The sequence below is a fragment of the Gossypium arboreum genome, chromosome 7, assembly GCF_025698485.1.
Source record: "Gossypium arboreum isolate Shixiya-1 chromosome 7, ASM2569848v2, whole genome shotgun sequence".
Taxonomy (NCBI): Eukaryota; Viridiplantae; Streptophyta; class Magnoliopsida; order Malvales; family Malvaceae; genus Gossypium; species Gossypium arboreum.
In genome coordinates, this window is record NC_069076.1 from 19285073 (window position 1) to 19305251 (window position 20179).

A 20179-nucleotide genomic window follows, 5' to 3' on the forward strand; every position below is an offset into this window, starting at 1 on the left:
TATTAAAGCTATTCAGGTTTAGTCGATTCTAGGACTAAATCGAGCTCGGAATTGAGTCTAGAGGTACATGCCATTATTATGTTAACTTTGAGTCGGGATTGGATGCTGATATATATATACTGATAAATTAACTTTGTTTTATAGTGAGTAAAAGATGTCTGACGAAAGTGTCGAGGGTACCGATCAAGAAATGTACAGTAGAGATGAATCACGTGATGTAAATGAATCTGAATCTGCGAACCCAAGTGTAAACCCGGTAGGTAACCAACCACCGAATACTGGAAGGGATAATACATAAATATTTAGAATGACTGCCGAAGCTCTTCAAAGAACGGTAGGAAGTAAGCCTGCTACTATTTCTACCCCTGCTACCCGACGAGCTCCTATTAAGGAAATGCGAAAGTATGGAGCTACAGAATTTCTGGGATCAAAGGGAACTGATTCAACAATAGCTGAAAATTGGTTAGAGACAACCAAGAGAATTGTGAAGCAATTAGAATGCACACCACAGGAAACTTTAGTATGTGTTGTTTTTCTGTTACAAGAAGAGGCTTACATATTGTGGGCATCAGTGATTCAAAATATTCAAGAAGAGCAGGTAAATTGGGAATTCTTTCAACTGGAATTTCAGAAGAAATATTTGGGAGAGACATATATGGAAGACTGGAAACAAGAGTTTTTGATGTTGAAATAGAGAGATATGTCCGTAGTGGATTATGAACGGGAATTTCTGAGACTGAGCAGATATGCAATTGAATTTATATCGACTGAAACTGACAGATGCAAGTGATTTCTAAGAGGACTGTGAGGTGAATTCCAACTGCAATTGATACCTCTACGGATTACAGAGTTTGCAGATTTCGTAGAAAGAGCTAAAATGATTGAGCAAGTACTGGGGAAGAGTAAAAAGTCTAAAACTGTCCGTTTAGCTGGAAAACATCCTGGAACTGCTAGTTCAAGTCTGCAATTCAAACGATCGAGGGATTCTTATGGTAGTGGAAGATTCAGTTCAAGATCAGAAAGAGGAGACAAAAGTTGAAAGAGACAAACTACTATATCTACTGGCAGTATCAGAAGCCCAGCTCAGAACGTTGAAATTCCAGAATATGAATATTGTGGAAACAGACATAGAGAAGAATGTAGAAAGTTAACTAGGGGTTGTTTCCGTTGTGGATCCACTGATCATTTTGTAAAGGACTATCCAAAGATTAGTAAGGCAGCACCAACGGTATCACAAAGATCTGAATCTATTTCCAGAGGCCGAGGTTTAGGCCGAAGTCGTTCAGTTGCTATAGGTGGAATTAGAAAAGCTAGTGAAAATACTACACAGCAATCGGAAGTAAGAGCTCCAGCCCGAGCATATGTTGTAAGAACTCGAGACGAGGGGGATGTTCATGATGTAGTGACAGGTATATTCTTATTACATTCAGAACTTGTTTATGTTTTAATAGATCCAGGATAGTCACATTCCTATGTTAATACAAAACTAGTTGAAACGGGAAATTTAAAACCTAAATTGTCCAAAGCAACGATAGATGTCCATTAATGATTTAAGAGAAAATATTTTCCGTTGATCTGTTGATTATGCTATTTGGCGATTTTGATATTATATTGGGCATGGACTGGCTATCAGAACATCGAGTAATTTTGGACTATTATAAAAAGAAATTCACTGTTCAGAATGAAAGTGGTAAGCAGATTGAAGTAAATGGTATTCAGACTAGTGAGACTGTTCGTGTTATTTCAGCAATTAAAGCTAGTAAGCTTATTTATCAAGGATGTGCTGCTTTCTTAGCATATGTTATTAAATCCGATGCAGTTGAGAGTCAATGCAATAAAATCCGAGTTGTATGTGAATTTCCTGATGTGTTTCCTGAAGAATTGCCTGGATTACCTCCTGATCAGGAAGTTGAATTTGTGATTGAAGTATACCTGGGTACAGATCCAGTGTCAATTCCTCCATATCGAATGTCACACAAGACTTATTGGACCGAGGGTTTATACGACCTAGTACGTCACCATGGGGAGCTCTAGTGTTATTTGTTAAAAAGAAAGATGGTTCGATGCGGTTGTGTATTGATTACCGACAGTTGAATAAGGTGACTATTAAGAACAAATACCCGTTACCTCACATTGATGATTTATTTGATTAATTAAAAGGAGCTTCTGTGTTTTCAAAAATTGATTTGAGGTCGGGATATTTTCAGTTGGAGGTAAAGGAGAGTGATATACCGCAGACGACATTTTGTACACGGTATGGGCATTATGAATTTTTGGTGATGCCATTTGGGTTAACAAATGCTCTGGCTACTTTTATGGATCTTATGAATAGGATTTTCCAACCGTACTTGGATCAGTTTGTAGTAGTTTTTATTGATGATATTTTAGTATTTTTGAAGTCTGAAATTGAACATGAACAGCATCTTCGAATTGTTTTGCAAATATTGCGAGAGAAGCAATTATATGAGAAATTGAGTAAGTGTGAGTTTTGGTTAATGGAGGTTGTATTCCTTGGTCAGGTAGTATCAGCAGATGGGATAAGAGTAGATCCAAAGAAGATTGAAACCATACTTCAGTGGAAAATTCCCAAAAATGTGTTAGAGGTACGTAGTTTTCTTGGGTTGGCCGGATATTATCGAAGGTTTGTGAATGGATTTTCAAAAATAGCTTTGCCGATGACAAAGTTACTGCAAAAGAATGTTCCGTTTGTTTGGAGTGAGCAGTGTCAGAAAAGTTTTGATATGTTGAAGCAAATGTTGACAGAGGCACCAGTATTGACTTTACCGGAGTCGAGAAAAGATTTTGTTGTGTATAGTGATGCTTCTTTAAATGGTCTCTGGTGTGTACTGATGCAAAATGGAAAGGTAATTGCTTATTCTTCACGGCAATTGAAACCACATGAATGCAATTGTCTGACACATGATCTAGAATTAGCAGCAGTGATATTTGCCTTGAAAATTTGGAGACATTACTTATACGGTGAAAAGTGTTATATTTACACTGATCATAAAAGTCTCAAGTATCTTTTGTCACAGAAAAAATTGAATTTAAGACAGCGTCGGTGGTTAGAACTTCTAAAATATTATGATTGTGTTATTGACTATCATCCTGGTAAAGCTAATGTGGTAGCGGACGCATTGAGTAGAAAGGCTGCAGCTGAATTGAGAGCAATGTTTCCACATCTCAGTATTGTTGATGACGGAAGTCTTTTGGCTAAATTGAGAGTAAAATTGGTAATGTTTGATCAAATCAGAACAGCATAGTTAGAAGATTAAAAGCTAATGAAGAAGAAAGAGATGGTGCAGAATGATATGATAGAAAATTTTAGCATTGATGAGCATGATTGTTTGAGATATCAGAATTGACTTTGTATTCCAACTACTTCAGAGTTGAAAGAGTTAATACTTCGAGAAGCACATGAAATTTCTTTTGCATTACATCCTGGAGGAACAAAGATGTACCGTGATTTACGGAAACTATATTGGTGGCCAGGTATAAAAAGAGATATAGTGGAATATGTGGCTAAATGTTTAACATGTTAGCGAGTTAAAGCTGAACACCAGGTTCCGACTGGATTACTTCAGCCTATTAATATTCCTGAATGGAAATGGGACTGTATCACGATGGACTTTGTAATCACTGTCAGCAAGTAAGAAAAATGCTATTTGGGTGATTGTTGATCGGCTCACAAAGTCAGCTCATTTTATAGCAGTTAGAACAGATTGGTCATGTAATAGCCCAAAATTGGGTCTAGTTGGAACAGAGGTTTCGGGACCACAAAATTCGAGATATAGATAATTATTTTATGATTATTTTGATGTCTATGATATGATTGCATGATTATGTGAAAATTTCGTGAAGAAATTCTATGCATAAAGTGCTTAATTTGAAGTTAGGGACTAAATTGAAAAAGTTGCAAAACTTGCATTCTAGAAGTTTCTAGTATTAAATTTCTTTGAAATATTAATTAGGAGGTCTTAAATATAAATTTGACCAATTTCTAAGTTATGGACAAAAATTGGACATGGATGGAATTTTTGGAAAGTTTAGTAGTAAGGGCATTTTGGTCATTTAGGGTAAAATGAATTAAAATACAAAATTAAAAGCCAATTTTGCTCATCTTCTTCACCATGGACGTGTATACCAAGGAGACTCCATGGATAGGGTTTTCAAGCTTTCCAAGCTCAATAGTAAGTCCGTTCTAACCCGCTTTTCAAGTTTTTACGTTTTGGGGTCCCTTAACTTGATTTAGCTTATGCTAGCAATAATTCAACCTAGGGTTCATAATTGAAAAAATACCCATAGGTGAAATTTGTTTATTCTGGTGTTTTATGATACAATATGATGTTTTAAATTATGTTATACAACTTGTGCTACTCGGTTTTAAGTGAAAACGAGCAAAAGGGCTTAATCGGTAAAAATACCTAATAGTCATAAGTATATGTTAGAGTGAGAATTTGATGTTTCCATAGAAGGAAAAATGATCAGCATGTCATAAAACATAAGAATAAGGGATGAAGTTTAATTCCGAGCCTAGGGGCAAAAGTGTAAATATGCAAAAGTTTAGGGGCAAAATTGTAATTTTTCCAAAGTTTGAGTTAAGGACTGTTTTGAATAGTACATTAATTAAATAAGTAAAATATGATATTTTAGATCCCGAAAAATGAGATTTGAACCTAGAATGAGAGAAAAATCGAAAATTGGGAAAGTTGGTAAAATGACCGTTTTAGTATATAGGTAAGTTCATATGTATAATAAGCATTAATTTATGCATTTTTCAATGTAAAATTGATATATTTACTATGATTTCCGAGATGTTGAAAGTATGTAAGTTGGTATGATAATAATACTGACAATAATGCTGTAATTTATATTTGAAAGTTAAATTTAGTGAGTTAATTGAATTATGTTAAATTAAATGTTTATGGTGCCCGTTTATGAATTGATTTAAAAATATGTCTATGGTACATGAAGTGCATTGAATTATCATACATAAATGTGATTTCTATGATTACGGATATTATGAGAAATTGTAAGTTCATATGATTTTTAATAAGGCAATGTGTAATTTAATGTTATTGCCGATATTAAATGAGATGTAAGTTTATATGTAAGTAATACATCACTATTACTTGTATTATGATATTTTATAATAATATTGGAAATATGTTTGTGGATAATTACTTGATTGGTGAAATTGTTAGAAAAGAGAGAAATCCGGTTGAACCTTCTAAAGATTGGATGATCTGATAGTATGTAGCTAGGTCACATGTATGGTGCTGAGTGCACATCATGTGTACAAGAGAGCTACAGGACATTATGATGTAGCTAGGTTGCATGGGTGATACTATGTGTACACCATGTAGACAAGAGAGCTACGGGATATATGTAGCTAGGTCGCATGCGTGGTTCCAGGTGAAGGACACCATGTAGACAAGAGAGCTACAAGATAAACTGGCTAGGTCACATGGGTGGTACTAAGTGTTCACCATGTGTACAAGAGAGCCGAACTAAATGATGGGTGGAGCTATGTGCTGAAACCACCAAGTATCAAGGATTGATCCGAAGTGTTCAACGGGAGACTCTCTATGTATTGCTTTGTGAGTTTTGTGATGAATAAGTGCAGGAACTTGGTTATGTGAATGATGTGTTCATTAAGTGACCAGGATATGGTAAGGTTATAAACAAGTAAGTTATACATGAGAATGATTTTATGGTGACCTTGTGATCATGGGCCTATACTTGTGATGTATGAGATGCGGTGAAAATGATTTGTGATATGTATGTTAAAATGAGGTTAATACAAAGAAAGTGTGAAAGAGTGAATTAGCAATAGAACTGTTTTGGACAGTAGTAGTGATGTGATTTTGAAAAATCACCAAACATATTAGAAATTGAATTAGAGACTAAATGAGATATCAAATTAAAGCTTAATGAGTCTATTTTCATATAAAAGAAACAGAGCAAGCAAAGGAGTCCTATATTTTGAGATATTTATGTTTTTGTGAGACTAGTTCAGAATGATTACGTGATCCCTTGTTTTGACTTTGGAAAATCACAAAAATTTGGAGAAAAATAATTAAAGGCTCAAACTTATATTTTTAAAATTCCTAATAAGTCTATTTTCAGGATAAATCAACAAGAACATTATCTGAGTTCTGTACTGTGATATAATTAATTTTTAGTGAAGAGCGGTCAGAACTGTCAGAACTGTCAGAAAGTGAAACAAGGGAAATTTTAATGAATAAAATGTACTAATTGGATAAACCAAAAATTATGAAAATTTTATGGTGGAAAGATATATGAGTCTAGTTTCAGAAAAAATTTACGGATCTTAATTTAGAGCTCTGTAGCTCGAATTATAAATAATTAAGTGACTATGACTCGTGTGGACAATTTGATGTGAGAATTTATTAGTAAATTGTGAAATCGTACTTACAAGAATGCTATATACATTAAGGATGTGGAATGGAGAGGAGGAGAAGGAAAAATAAATATATGTGGAATGCATGGAAACTATGGTATATGAAATATTGATATAATGAAATAAATGATATGTGTTTATAAGAAAACAGAAAGAGAATGTTATGTATCATGACATGTATATATATATATATATACATATGACTAGTCTCAATGTAATGCTTGTTGGGTATGGAATTGAATTGAAATGTTTCAGCAAACATGTTATTCTCATGATCTGAATTGTGGTATTTTATAAAGATATGATCTAGCTTTAAATATGAATGCTTGATGATTAAGTGAAGATATTTGATAAGATGATAATCTTGGTATAAATGTATAAGTGGTACTATAATAAACAAGGTAAAATGAGTATGAGAGACACATGTATGATGACATACAAATGCTATGTTTGTGGTTTAATTGAGGATGTTTAATCATTAAATGAATACCATGTTATATGCTTTTGATTTTGTATAATTGTGTAAGAGATCAAGGTTGACCAAAGCTTGGAAAATAGCCTAGGTATATTCCACACAGCAGAGACACGACCATGTGTCTCAAATTGTATGGAACACGACTTTGGGACACGGCGTGTGGAGCCTTAAAGCATGAAATTTCCAAGATTTTTGTAAGTTCTCGGTTTAGTCCCGAACCCTTTCTAAAGTATGTTTTGGGCTCCGTAAACTCAAATAAGGGACTATGTGTAAGTGAATGAACGCTTTGAAATATGAATGAAATTTTATGGCCCGTATTTTAGTTTAATGTTTGTATGTTTGTCTGTTAACGCCTTGTACCTTATCCCAGCATCGGGTACGGGTAAGGGGTGTTACAGGTCACTTCAAAATTTGGCAGAAACTTATATCCTGGAAATTGTAAGACTACATGGTATTTCTGTATCAATAATTTTTGACCGGGATCCATAGTTTACATCAAGGTTCTAGAAACAGTTGCATGAGTCTCTTGGTACTCGACTTCATTTTAGTACAGCTTTTCATCCACAGACTGATGGACAGTAAAAACGAGTCATTCAGATTTTAGAAGACATGCTTCGAGCTTGTATCATTGATTTTGAATTAGGTTGGGAATGTTACTTACCGTTAGCTGAGTTTGTATATAACAATAGTTTCCAATCAAGTATTCAAATGGCATCGTATAAAGCTTTGTATGGTCGGAGATGTCGATCACCAGTGTATTGGACGGAATTGAATGAAAGAAAAGTGGTTGGTCCAGAGTTAATTCAAGAAACGAAAAACACTGTTAGAAAGATTCGAGAACGATTGAAAATAGCTTTCGATAGGTAGAAATCATGAGCAGATCTGAAATGACAGGACATTGAGTAGTCAGTTGGAGACAAAGTATTTCTTAAAGTCTCTCCTTGGAAGAAAATTTTGAGATTTGGTCGAAAGGGTAAATTGACTCCACGATAGATTGGACCGTATGAGATTATAGAAAGAATTGGACCAGTGGCATATCGTTTAGCTCTACCTCCTGAATTAAAGAAGATTCATGATGTTTTCCATGTTTCTATGTTAAGAAGATACCGATTAGATCTATCTCATGTGATTTCAACTAAAAATATAGAGATTCGACCAGATTTGTCATATGAAGAAGAACCGGTTAAAATACTGTCACATGAGGTAAAGGAATTATGTAATAAACGAGTTCCCTTAGTAAAAGTGTTGTGGAGAAGTCATAATATTGAAGAAGCAACGTGAGAATCAAAGGATACAATGAGATCACAGTACCCCCATCTCTTTTCAGGTAAATTTTGAGGACGAAATTTATTAAGGGGGAAAGAAATGTAATGACCAAAAATTTACGGGTATCAAAAATTTAAATTTTTGGGTCACAATTTCTGCAAAATGAATTCGTAAATATTTATTAGAAATATTTATGAAGCTAGTAGTGTAGTTAATTAGACTTTGGTTAAGTGAATTAGCTTGAATTAAAGCTAATTTAGTGAAAGGACTAGATTAAATATAGGGTAAAAGTTTAATTATAAACTATAGAAAAGTTAAGGGACTAAATTAGTAAATAAGCCTTATGTGACAAGTGTGTGGTATGTATAAGTACTTTTGCATTACTTTGATTGGTACAAATGTATGTATAAATAAGTATTTACTTATTATTTAAGAAATAATAATTATAATTTAAAATATAACAATATAATAGTTATAATAAATAAAAGAAATAAAAACATAAAGGAAAAGGAAAAAGAAGGGCACGAATAGTAGGGAAAGAAAGAAGAAAAAAGGGAATGAAAAAGAAAAAGAAAAATTTAGGGTTTTAAAGTTTCAAGCTTAATTGGTAAGTCAATTTGATCCATTTTCTTGTAATTTTGATGTTTTTGGAATCCTAGAATAAAACTCTACTTGAGTTATGTTAAAAATTAGAAAGTTAGTGAATTTTTAGATGTTGATTAAGTTGAATAAATTGATGAATTATGATATTAAGTGATAGAAATTTAAGTTAGAAGTAGGTGATGGATTAAATTGTAAAGAGAGATATAAGTTTTGTTATAGCAAGGACTAAGTTGTTTAAATTGTAGAATTGATGTTTTATATTGAATATTAAGAGTTGAAACTTGTTTAAAGTAGGTATAAAATGAAATTTATAAGGTTATTTGAAGAAAAATAATGGTTATGGTGGTAGGACATAATTGGAAATATAGTAAAAGTTACATGGAAATTAGAGAGTATGTTATTAAATAACATATATTGATAATTTTAAATGTTAAATTTTATGTAGCCAACGTAGCACCGAAAACGTCATCGAAAAAGGGAAAGAAAAAAGTGAAGGAGGATATCGAATAAACCCGAGAATTTCGGTTTGTATTTCTATAAATTATGCTTAATGATTTAATACAATGTAATTGTTATTTTTTAATAGTTAGAATGTATAATGAATGATATGATGGAAACTGTTACTACTTTTGTATTGAAATGAAACGATTTGAATACCTTATTAACAGTGTCGGGCTAGTAGGATACAATTGGCATGCCATAGGATTGGAGGTATTTAGAGATATTCCGACTGTGTGTCGATGAAACACTATATGTGTCGACTACTATGACTGTTTCTAATTCGTTCTGAAGAGGTACTTCGTACCTGACTATGATTGTTACTGTTACCCTACGGTGTATTCCGGTTTCGACCGATGAAACACTGTATATTATCCCCGGTGTGTTGGTTGGATTTGCATATCCGTTTAGGCCCGAGTTATGTTAATCGGGGTAAATAAAAGTACTGAAGACTGTCTGATATTGATTAAGTGACTGTGATTGATTTACAAATGTTTACGTTATCAAAGGACATGAAATATAAATATATATGAATTGCTTAACTACAGAGAAGACATGTAAAATGAATGTAAGAGGTGAAACTATTAAGATTATGAAAGTAAAAAGTTTAAGTTACAATGTATATACATAGCTTATTATTGTTTTAAGTATTAGTTTATAGAAATACCACTGAGTGTATACTCAGCGTACAGTATGTTTCCTGCGCAGGACTAGGTACAAAAGAAAGCTAAAGACTCAGCATCCAAGGTAATCCCGGACTTAAAATGGTGAATACTTTTCTTTTGGTAAAATGGTATGTACCTAGGTTGTTAAGGTGTTATTTTGTACATGATAGTGAATAATCATGAAAGTTGTTGAAGCATGGTATGAAATATGCATATTTTGGAAGTTAAACTTATATGAGTTTGACTAGTATGATAATGTAGTATAATTTTGATATGAATTATGGTACATAATCCTTAAGAGGTATTAAAGTGAATGAATGAATATTTGCTAAGTTTGAATGGCATAATGAATGATATTTGATTTAAGAACTATTAGTAAATGTTTGGGCATGAATTAGATGTGTTTAGCTTGTGACAATAGCTTAAAAATGGTTAAAAACCATGTTTTCACACGGCCAAGTCACATGGGCGTGTGCTCAGGCCGTGTCGCTCTCTGTTTATGTCACACAGACTGCTCCCACGGCCGTGTGTGCAAGTCAGATCTGCCCGCGGCCATGGGAGCCCCACGGGTTGGCCACACGGGCGTGTGCCCATATCTTCACGGAAAAATTTCCAAAGTTGCCAGTTTAGTCCCATGTTTTGGGCCCCGTAGGCCCATATTAGGGACTTTATGGTAAAATTTGAAAGGTTTTGAATTGGAATGCAAATTTATGACTCGCTTTTGTGTAAATGCTAGTCTATAGTCTAGTAATGCCTTGTAACCCTATTTCGATAATAGTTTGGGATTAGGGGGTGTTATAGGGGAGTCCAAGATCACTCTAACCTTGTTTCACAGACATTCAAATATCTCATAATAGGAGATTCCTTTACTTAAACCATTTCCTTTATAAGAGACTAAACTCGATAAGCTTCAATTCCATATTTTATTTGGCATTTAATTCGACTTCCACAATTTTTGGTGGATTTTCAAAGTAGGACTACTGCTACTGTCCAAACTGTTTTAGTACAATATAATGATACCATCACAAGATTTTCATGAAATTACTCTCATAAGTATTACTCATTCATTTTCATTCTTATCACAAGTCCATAGGTTTCGAGTATTTATCTGTTCTATCATTTAGCACAACACTCGTCCAAATGTGACAATTCATATGCATCATAACAGTATCATATACCATAAATGAGTTTATCATGGCAAGAACCTTTTTATTTCATTTCTCATATTAATCTCGTTGAATTTCTCAAAATCTCAATGGACATCCCATTCACTGTCTATTCATAAAAGTGATCATTTCAAGTACGCACTCCCGCGAACAACGCTCTTACGACGGGATTACCAGTCCAGGCTAAATCCCCTATAATATAAACTCATAAAGTATTGTCGGGATTACCAGTCCAGGCTGAATCCCCTGCAACAACATATACTCTAATGAGCTCGGATCTGAATTACCAGCCCAGGCTAAATTCAGATCCTAATTGGATTACCCGTCCGGGCTAAATCCATTTTAGCACACATATTTTTTGGGAGGCTAGATCACTTTACAAGTTCATGTCCATCAATTTGTATCTTCCCTTTCTAAGGAGCACACTCCCACGAACCTCCTTTCTTACAACGGGATTACCAGTCCAGGTTAAATCCTGTGTAATATAAACTCATAGAGTATTGTCGGGATTACCAGTCCAGGCTAAACCCCCTACAATGACGTATACCCTAATGAGCTCGGATCTGAATTACTAGTCCAAGCTAAATTCAGATCCTAATAGGATTACCCATCCGGGCTAAATCCATTTCAGTACACATATTCTTCGGGAGGCTAGATCACTTTACAAGTTCATGTCTGTCAATTGGTATCTTCCCTTTCTAAGGAGCACAAACTTCCTTTCTTATAGCAGGATTACCATCAGGCTAAATCCCCTACAACGACATATACCCTAATGAGCTCTAATCTGAATTACCAGTCCAAGCTAAATTCAGATCCTAATCAGATTACCCGTCCCGGAAAAATCCATATTGCACACGTATTCTTCAGAAGGGCTATATAGGGACTGGATCACCCATTCGGGCTAGATCCTTTTTACCATAAATTCTTTTTCAAGAATCCATTGAATATCCTATTTCATTCAACCGATATTTTTCTTCCTCTTATTATCAATCATGTCAATGTTTCATAATTTTTCATACATTGAGCACTCAAATCATATACTTTTCAAGAGCATACATTTATCATATAATCGTCATTTAAGCAATTAACGTACCTTACACATCGTATTTACTTGCAAATGGACTTACCTTCCTTTTCACTCTTTCACAAGTTATCCAACTTAATAAAACATCATGTTACAGCAAATTCCCAATATATTCAGCTATTATATAGCAAGCCATCAATGATTGAACCATCAATTATTTCATATGTTACTGCCCCTAGGCTCGTAAAGTGATTTTTATTCAATTTTCTCACTCTATAGGCCTAGCCAAACAATTTCATAACTATAGCAAACTACAATTCTCATCAAAACACCTTTTATGCCATTTTTACAACTTTTATAAAATGGTCCTGTCGGACGTTTTCATCGAAAATTGCTTAGTATAAGTCATTTATTTAACTCCCAACACTCATTTTCTACCATTAGACATCAAAATGCATGCATTTCACACATGGGTCAATTTTTAAACATGAACCCTAGCTCAAATTAATGGAAGAAATAGGAAAATCGAGTTATTAGGACTTCAAAAATGTAAAGAACATTAAAAATAGGGTTCGGGATCACTTGCAAATGAGCTTGGAAACTTGAACCAAACCCTAGCCATGGTGTCCATGCAAGTTTTGACTGAATGGAGAAGATGTTGGCTAATTTTGGCTTATTTTCCCTTTTTCATTCTTTTAATTATTAGATTTCCAAAATGCCCCTAACTGAAAAATATTTTATGACACCCATTTCATGTCTATTTTTGTCCATCACTAACTAATGGTCTAATTTCCATCTAAGGACCTTTGATTTAAAAACTCATAACAAGTTAACTCTTCTAACATGTGGAACTCAACTTTTGTACTTTTTACAATTTAGTCCTTTTGACTAAATTGAGTGCCTAAACGTCAAAATTTTCGAACGAAATTTTTACAAAATCATCCCGTGAAGTTGTAGACCATAAAAATATAATAAAAATAAATTTTCTTACATCAAATTTGTGGTCCCAAAACTACTGTTCCGAGTAGGCCCAATCGGGATGTTACAACTTAGGCATGAAGGATAGCAGTCACTTCATGTCACAGACAGGTTGAACTTAGACTGATCACACCCTATACCTAGTCTAGTCACTTGATCTGAGCTATAAGGTATTACAACTGTAAAACATCAATCTTAATCGATATAATGACATAAATGATCAAACAATTTGTCATTTAACATAATTACAATCATTTAATGATAATTAAATATAACTGAGCCTTAAATCAGCATACAAAGCTGTTAAATCAACCTGAGAATAGTTTTGACTAAACTAAAACCTTTACAAAAATTTAGGTAGATAGTGAAAACATGGGTCACACAGCTGTGTGACATGGCTCAGCTCGTGTGGCTCAAGAACATGGCCGTGTGGTAAAATAGTGTAATAAATTTTGCCTATGTAACTGAGGGTTACATGGTCGTGTAACTCTCTAAGACCATGTGGACAAACTTGTACCAAAAATTAAAGGGTTATATGGTCGTGTCATGCAACCGTGTGGGACACACAACCATGTGGCAGGCCATGTATGCCAAAAAACACCTTTAAACATAGGCCATTTCACATACCAAATGTAACACCCTAACTTGTATCCGTCGTTAGAATAGGGTTTCAGAGTATTACCGAAACTTTTAGAACATTTACAAATAATTCTCGTAAATTACTATTTAAACCGAGATCATTTAAAACATCCTTAATTGGACCTTCGAGGCCCAATACGAGCATTAGAATCGAGTTGGGACTTAATCGGGGACTTTAATAATTTTTCGTGAAGTTACAAAAATTTTCCAAGGTGCAGGGCTCATACGCCCATGTGGTCCAAAGGAAACGCCCGTGTGACCCTAGGACAGCCTGTACGCAGGCCGTGTTTGACCTCGTGTAACTCTCTAACTTATGCACATGGCCATGCTACACGCCCGTGTGCTATGCCATGTGGTTAATTAATTTAATTCGAAATTAGGTGCAATTTCACACGACCAAGATACATGCCTATGTTCTAGGTCAGCATAGCACACGGCAATTTGAGACACACACCATCTCTCTGCAGTGTGCTCAATTCTGAGTATTCTGTTTCTCAAAATTAATGTGCAAGGGACACACGACCTAACCACACGCCCATGTACCAGATGGCCTAGACACATGGGGGTGTGGTTAGGTTGTGTGTTCGTCCATTGCACCTTAATTTTGAGAAATAGAATGCTCAGAATTGAGCACACGGGTAGAGACATGGGCGTGTGTCTCAGTTGTGTGTGCTACACGGCCTAGAACACAGGCGTGTGTCTTGGCCGTGTGAAACCTGCACCTAATTTTGAATTAAATTAATTAACCACATGGCCTAGCACACGGGCGTTTGGCATGGTTGTGTGCACAAGTAAGAGAGTTACACGGGGTCGAACACGGCCTGTAGCACGGGCGTGTCCTATGGTCACACGGGTGTGTCCCTTAGACCACACAGGCGTGTGAGCCCTGCACCTTGGAAAATTTTTGTAACTTTGCGAAAAATTCTTAGGGTCCCCGATTAAGTTCTGACTCGATTCTAATGCTCGTATTGGGCCTCGAGGGTCCAATTAAGGGATGTTTTGAATGATCTCGATTAATGAATAGTAATTTACGAGAATTTTTTATAAATATTTTGAAAGTTTTGGTAATGCTTCGAAACCCTGTTTCGACGATGGATACGGGTTAGAAGTGTAACATTTAGTGGTATCAAAGCTAAAGTTTAGCCGATTCTCGGATTTGACATAGCAAACACGTTCAGCTATACATGCCATTATATAAATTGTGATAGTGTGATGACTACTGTTCATTTTAATTGTGTTTTTCATATAGTAATGTCATCTAATCGAGCTAGAGCTGAATCCGAGGAAGCTAAGAGCAATGCTTTAGCTTTAGTTCAAGGAGTTACATCTGCGTCTAGTAGTGAAAGGCCCATGTCTGAGGGCTGAAGTGAGGAGGGAAAACAAGCTTTCTTTCAAATGATGAATGAATGGTTTACACAGTATCTGAGAATAAACCTCGTTGTACAACGACCTCCCCCATTTGCTCTTCAACCGGTTCTTGAGGTACCACAGGGTGTTGAACCTGTTAGAATTAGTAAGCCTCCGATAGATAAAATCCGTAAGCATGGGATGGAAGAATTTAGAGCTACCGCAGATGATGATCTAGAAAGGACTGAGTTTTGGTTAGAAAATAGTATCCAGGTTTTCGATGAATTATCTTGTACACCTACCAAATGTCTAAAATATGCAGTATCCCTACTGAAGGATACAACTTATCACTGTTGGAATACCATTACTTCAGTTGTACCGAGAGAGAATGTTACATGAGAATTCTTCCAGGCTGAATTCAGAAAGAAATATGTTAGTCAGAGATTCATGGATCAGAAAAGGAAAGAATTTTTAGAACTCAAGCAGTGAAACATGACTGTGTCCGAATATGAACGAGAATTTGTTCGGTTGAGCAAGTATGCCAGAGAATGGGTTCTAACTGAGGCTAAAATGTGTAAACACTTTGAAGAGGGTTTAAATGAAGATATAAAGTTATTGATTGAAATTCTCAAAATAAGGGAATTTGTAGTGTTAGCCGGTCGAGCACACGAAGCTGATTAATTGGGTAAGGAAAAGAAACAGGCTGAAAGAAAGGCTCGGGTTTTGGAAAAAGAACTTTGAGTAAGTTACAATCATTTACTTCTAAGAAATTAAAAAAGTATTATGATTGGGTGACCACCTCTACGGGATATTCTGGAAGAGAGCGGGGTCTCAACGTTCTAATTTGAGGTCTTCATCTCTATCTGTGACTAGTGTGGGTAGTGACAGTAATTCTATATCGAAATGTAAACATTATAACAAATTTCATCATGGGAATGTCAGTCTAGAGGTGGAGCTTGTTTTGGATGTGATTCACTTAACCATTTTCTCAGAGATTATCTTGAAATAATTGAAAAAGAAATAGAACCAACTTCAAAGCCTAGTAATCCAATTTCGAGAGACAGACCACCTTGTTACCCCGGTAATGTTAGTGGTAGTCGAGGTACTACCAATGATACAACAGTTAGATCTGAGGCACGAGCACCTGCAAAAACATATGCTATTTGTGCTAGGGAGGATGCTTCTGCACCAGACGTCATTACTAGTACATTTTAATTACTTGATACTGATATTATTGCATTGATAGATCTTGGTTCCATACATTCATAGATATGCACGGACTTAGTGACTGTTAAGAATTTACCTGTTGAATTCACTGAATTTGTGGTTAAAGTTTCATACCCCCTGAGCTAGTGTGTTATGGTGGTTAAAGTTTGTAATAACTGCCCATTGATTGTAAAAGGTTATTGCTATTTGATGAATTTGATGTGATCTTGGGAATGGATTGGTTAACCTAATATAATACAGTGGTGAATTGTAAACAGAAATATATTGCATTGAAATATGAGAGTGGTGAAATACTTCATGTCGAATATGATAAACTGGATGGATTATCTAATGTGATTTCAGCAATATTAGCACAGAAATATGTCTGAAAGGGTTATGATGCTTACCTTGCATATGTGCTGGATACTAAAGTATCTGAGTTAAAGATTCAAACAGTGCCGGTTGTATGTGAATTTCCTGATGTATTCCCAGAAGAATTACTTGGTTTATCACTAGATAGAGAAGTGGAATTCTCTATAGATCTTGTTTTGGGCACAACAGCTATATCCATAACGCCTTACAGAATTGCTCCTACTGAATTGAAAGAGCTAAAAGTATAGTTGCAAGATTTGATTGATAGAGGTTTTGCTCGACCTAGTTTCTCAACTTGGAGTGCGTCGGTTCTGTTTGTAAAGAAGAAAGATGGAACGTTTAGGCTGTACATTGATTACAGATAGCTCAACAAAGTTACAATAAAGAATAAATATCCATTGCCTCATATTGATGACTTGTTTGACCAGTTAAAATTTGCCACTGTATTTTTGAAGATTGATCTTCGTTCTGGTTACTATCAACTACGGGTAAAAGATTCAGATGTGTCAAAGACAACCTTTAGAACTAGGTATGGAAACTATGAGTTTCTTGTGATGCCATTTGCCTTAACAAATGCAGCTACAATGTTTATGGATCTGATGAACAGAATTTTCAGCCCGTATTTAGACAGGTTTTATGGTGGTATTTATAAATGATATTTTGGTTTACTCCCAAGATGAGAATGAACATGCGAAACATTTGAGAATAGATTTACAAACCTTGCAAGAGAAACAATTATACGCCAAATTCAGTAAACGTGAATTTTGGTTACGGGAAGTTAGTTTTCTCAGGCATATAGTATCTGCTGAAGGTGTCAGAGTAGACCCGAATAAAATTTTAGCCATTGTTAATTGGAAGCCACTGAAAAATGTGCCTGAAGTCCGAAGTTTTCTAGGACTAGCTGGTTACTATTGGATATTTGTAAAAAGTTTTTCAATGATAGCTTCTCCGATGACTCATTTGCTATAGAAAGATGTAAAGTTTGAGTGGACTAACAAATGCCAGCAGAGTTTTGACAGATTAAAAGCTTTATTGACAGAATCACGAGTGTTAGTACAACCAGAATTGGGTAAAAAATTTATAGTGTACAGTGATACATCATTAAATGGTTTAGGCTATGTTTTGATGCAAGAAGGTAAAGTAGCAGCCTATGCTTCAAGACAGCTAAAGCCTCATGAAAAGAACTACCCGACACATGATCTTGAATTGGCAGACATTGTATTTGCATTAAAAATTTGGCCGCATTCCTTGTTTGGAGAAAAATGTCACAAATCACTGATCATAAAATTCTGAAATATTTGATGTCATAGAAAGATTTGAATTGAGACAACGCATATGGCTTGAATTACTGAAAGATTATGACCTCGTCATTGACTATCATCCGGGAAAAGCCAATGTAGTGGCAAATGCTCTGAGCAGAAAATCTCTGTATACTTTGCGAGTGATGAATACTCGATTGTAATTATCTGATGATGATTCAATCATAACAGTTAAAATCTAGACCAATGTTTTTACAGCAAATCTTTGAAGCTCAGAAGAATGATAGCAAGTTGCAAGCAAAACGAATACAAAGTGAATCGACTCATGACTCAGAATTTTAGATCGGGATTGATGGTTGTTTGTTATTCAGAGGCAGAGTATGTGTACCGAAAAGTTCAAAACTAGTACAAAAGATTTTGAAGGAAGCTTATGACGTTAACATGTCTATACATCCTGATAGTAATAAAATGTATAATGATCTAAAAAAGATGTACTAGTGGCCGGGAATGAAACGAGATATTTCTAAGTTTGTATCCAAATTTTTGATATGCAAGTAAGTAAAAGCTGAACATCAGTTGCCTTCTGGATTATTACAGCTAGTTACGATACCGGAATGGAAACGAGAAAGAATTACTATGGACTTTGTATCAGGGTTACCCTTGCCTCCAAAGAAGAAAGATGCCATTTGGCTAATTGTTGATCGGTTGACAAAGTTTGTACACTTTATTCCAGTACGTAAGGATTATTCATTGGACAGATTGGCTGAATTATATGTTTCTGAGATTGTCAAATTGCATGGAGTGCCTGTCTCCAATATTTCAGATTGAGACCCTCAGTTTACATCTAGATTCTGGAGCAAATTACAAGAAGATTTGGGTACTCAGTTACACTTTAGTACTGCATTTCATCCCCAGACAGATGGTTAATCTAAATGGGTAATATAGATCTTGGAAGATATGCTTCGATGTTGTATACTTGAGTTTGAAAGTAACTGGGAAAAGTATTTTCCCTTGGTTGAATTGACTTATAATAACAGTTATCAGTCTATTATCAAAATGGTACCGTATGAAGCTTTGTATGGTTACAAATGTAGAACTCCATTGTATTGGACATAATTTAGTGAGAAAAAGTTACATGGAGTTGACTTAGTTCGTAAAACCGAGGAAAAAGTGAAAGTAATTCGGGACAGTTTGAAAGCAGCCTCTGATCGTTGAAAGTCCTATGCTGATCTTAAATGAAAGGAAATAGAATTTCAAGCCGGTGATAAGGTATTCCTAAAAGTATCGGCTTGGAAGAAAGTTCCCTTGCTTGGTTTCAAAGGAAAACTGAGTCCACGGTTCATTGGTGTAACACTCCAAACCCGGCCCAGACGTTATGACCGGATCCGACATGCCACATCGAAGCGTTCAAAACATTTTATATTGTTGATCCAGAAAAACTTACTTAGTGTTTTAAAAGATAATTTCATTATAGTTTAAAGTGAATAGAAGCTGTGCACCAGGTAGGAAACCGGAAAAGAGGTGGTGAGTCCATCGGACTGCTCAAGTACCAAGCTCCCTTCGGATCCAATCCTAGACATACATACCGCCATTGCCACACCTTAATGTCATGGATATTTCTAGGAAACCGATTTGATTAAGTCATTTTTAGGAAAAGTGATTAATTTTGGAAAATACTTTCATTGCGGAAGTTTTGCTTGTTGTCGTGTTATTTTGAAATCAATTGTTGTTTTTGAAAACGCCTAAAAGCTATCCAATTTCAACAGCTAAAATAAGTAATACCTATCTTAGTAATACATATTAAAACCATAAAAATAATTAAGCGGCCTTATTACATTTAAAACCCAAAACTTCAAATGTAAATAAAAGGATGTCCAGCTCACCGAAGAAAATCAAACTTTCGAACGGGTGGCCACTCCAATTCCCTCACACTCCAAGCCCACTATGGTTGGGGATTACTGCGTGGATGAAAATAAAAGGGTGAGTTTGGGGAAACTCAGTGTGTAAATTAACCCAACCATAGCCTATATTAGCATAAACCACGTAAATGTAATAAGTTGGCCTTAGCCTGAATGTAAATTGAATAAAGCCCATAGGCCCATAATGTAACGTAATGATATTACATGTTTATGCAGAAACCCAACCAGATTCATCCATAGCACCCCCGTACCAGCCTTACACCATGTGGGGAGACTACTCGACCCACCCAACCGCTACACACCATAGAAATCGCAGCGAGGCTACCAGATATTGTGCC

The 20179-nt window shown here is 35.3% G+C and overlaps 1 protein-coding gene across 1 annotated transcript; it reads left to right on the forward strand.

Moving 5' to 3' along the window:
* The first annotated feature begins 307 nt into the window (after positions 1-307).
* On the forward strand, positions 308-3263 carry LOC108477260 (uncharacterized). The gene is made up of 7 exons (XM_053030965.1): positions 308-598; positions 695-786; positions 1069-1409; positions 1634-1848; positions 1906-2010; positions 2520-2715; positions 3118-3263. The coding sequence occupies exons 1-7, from the start codon at positions 308-310 to the stop codon at positions 3261-3263; spliced, it is 1386 nt and encodes a 461-aa protein (XP_052886925.1).
* Positions 3264-20179: the final 16916 nt, after the last annotated feature.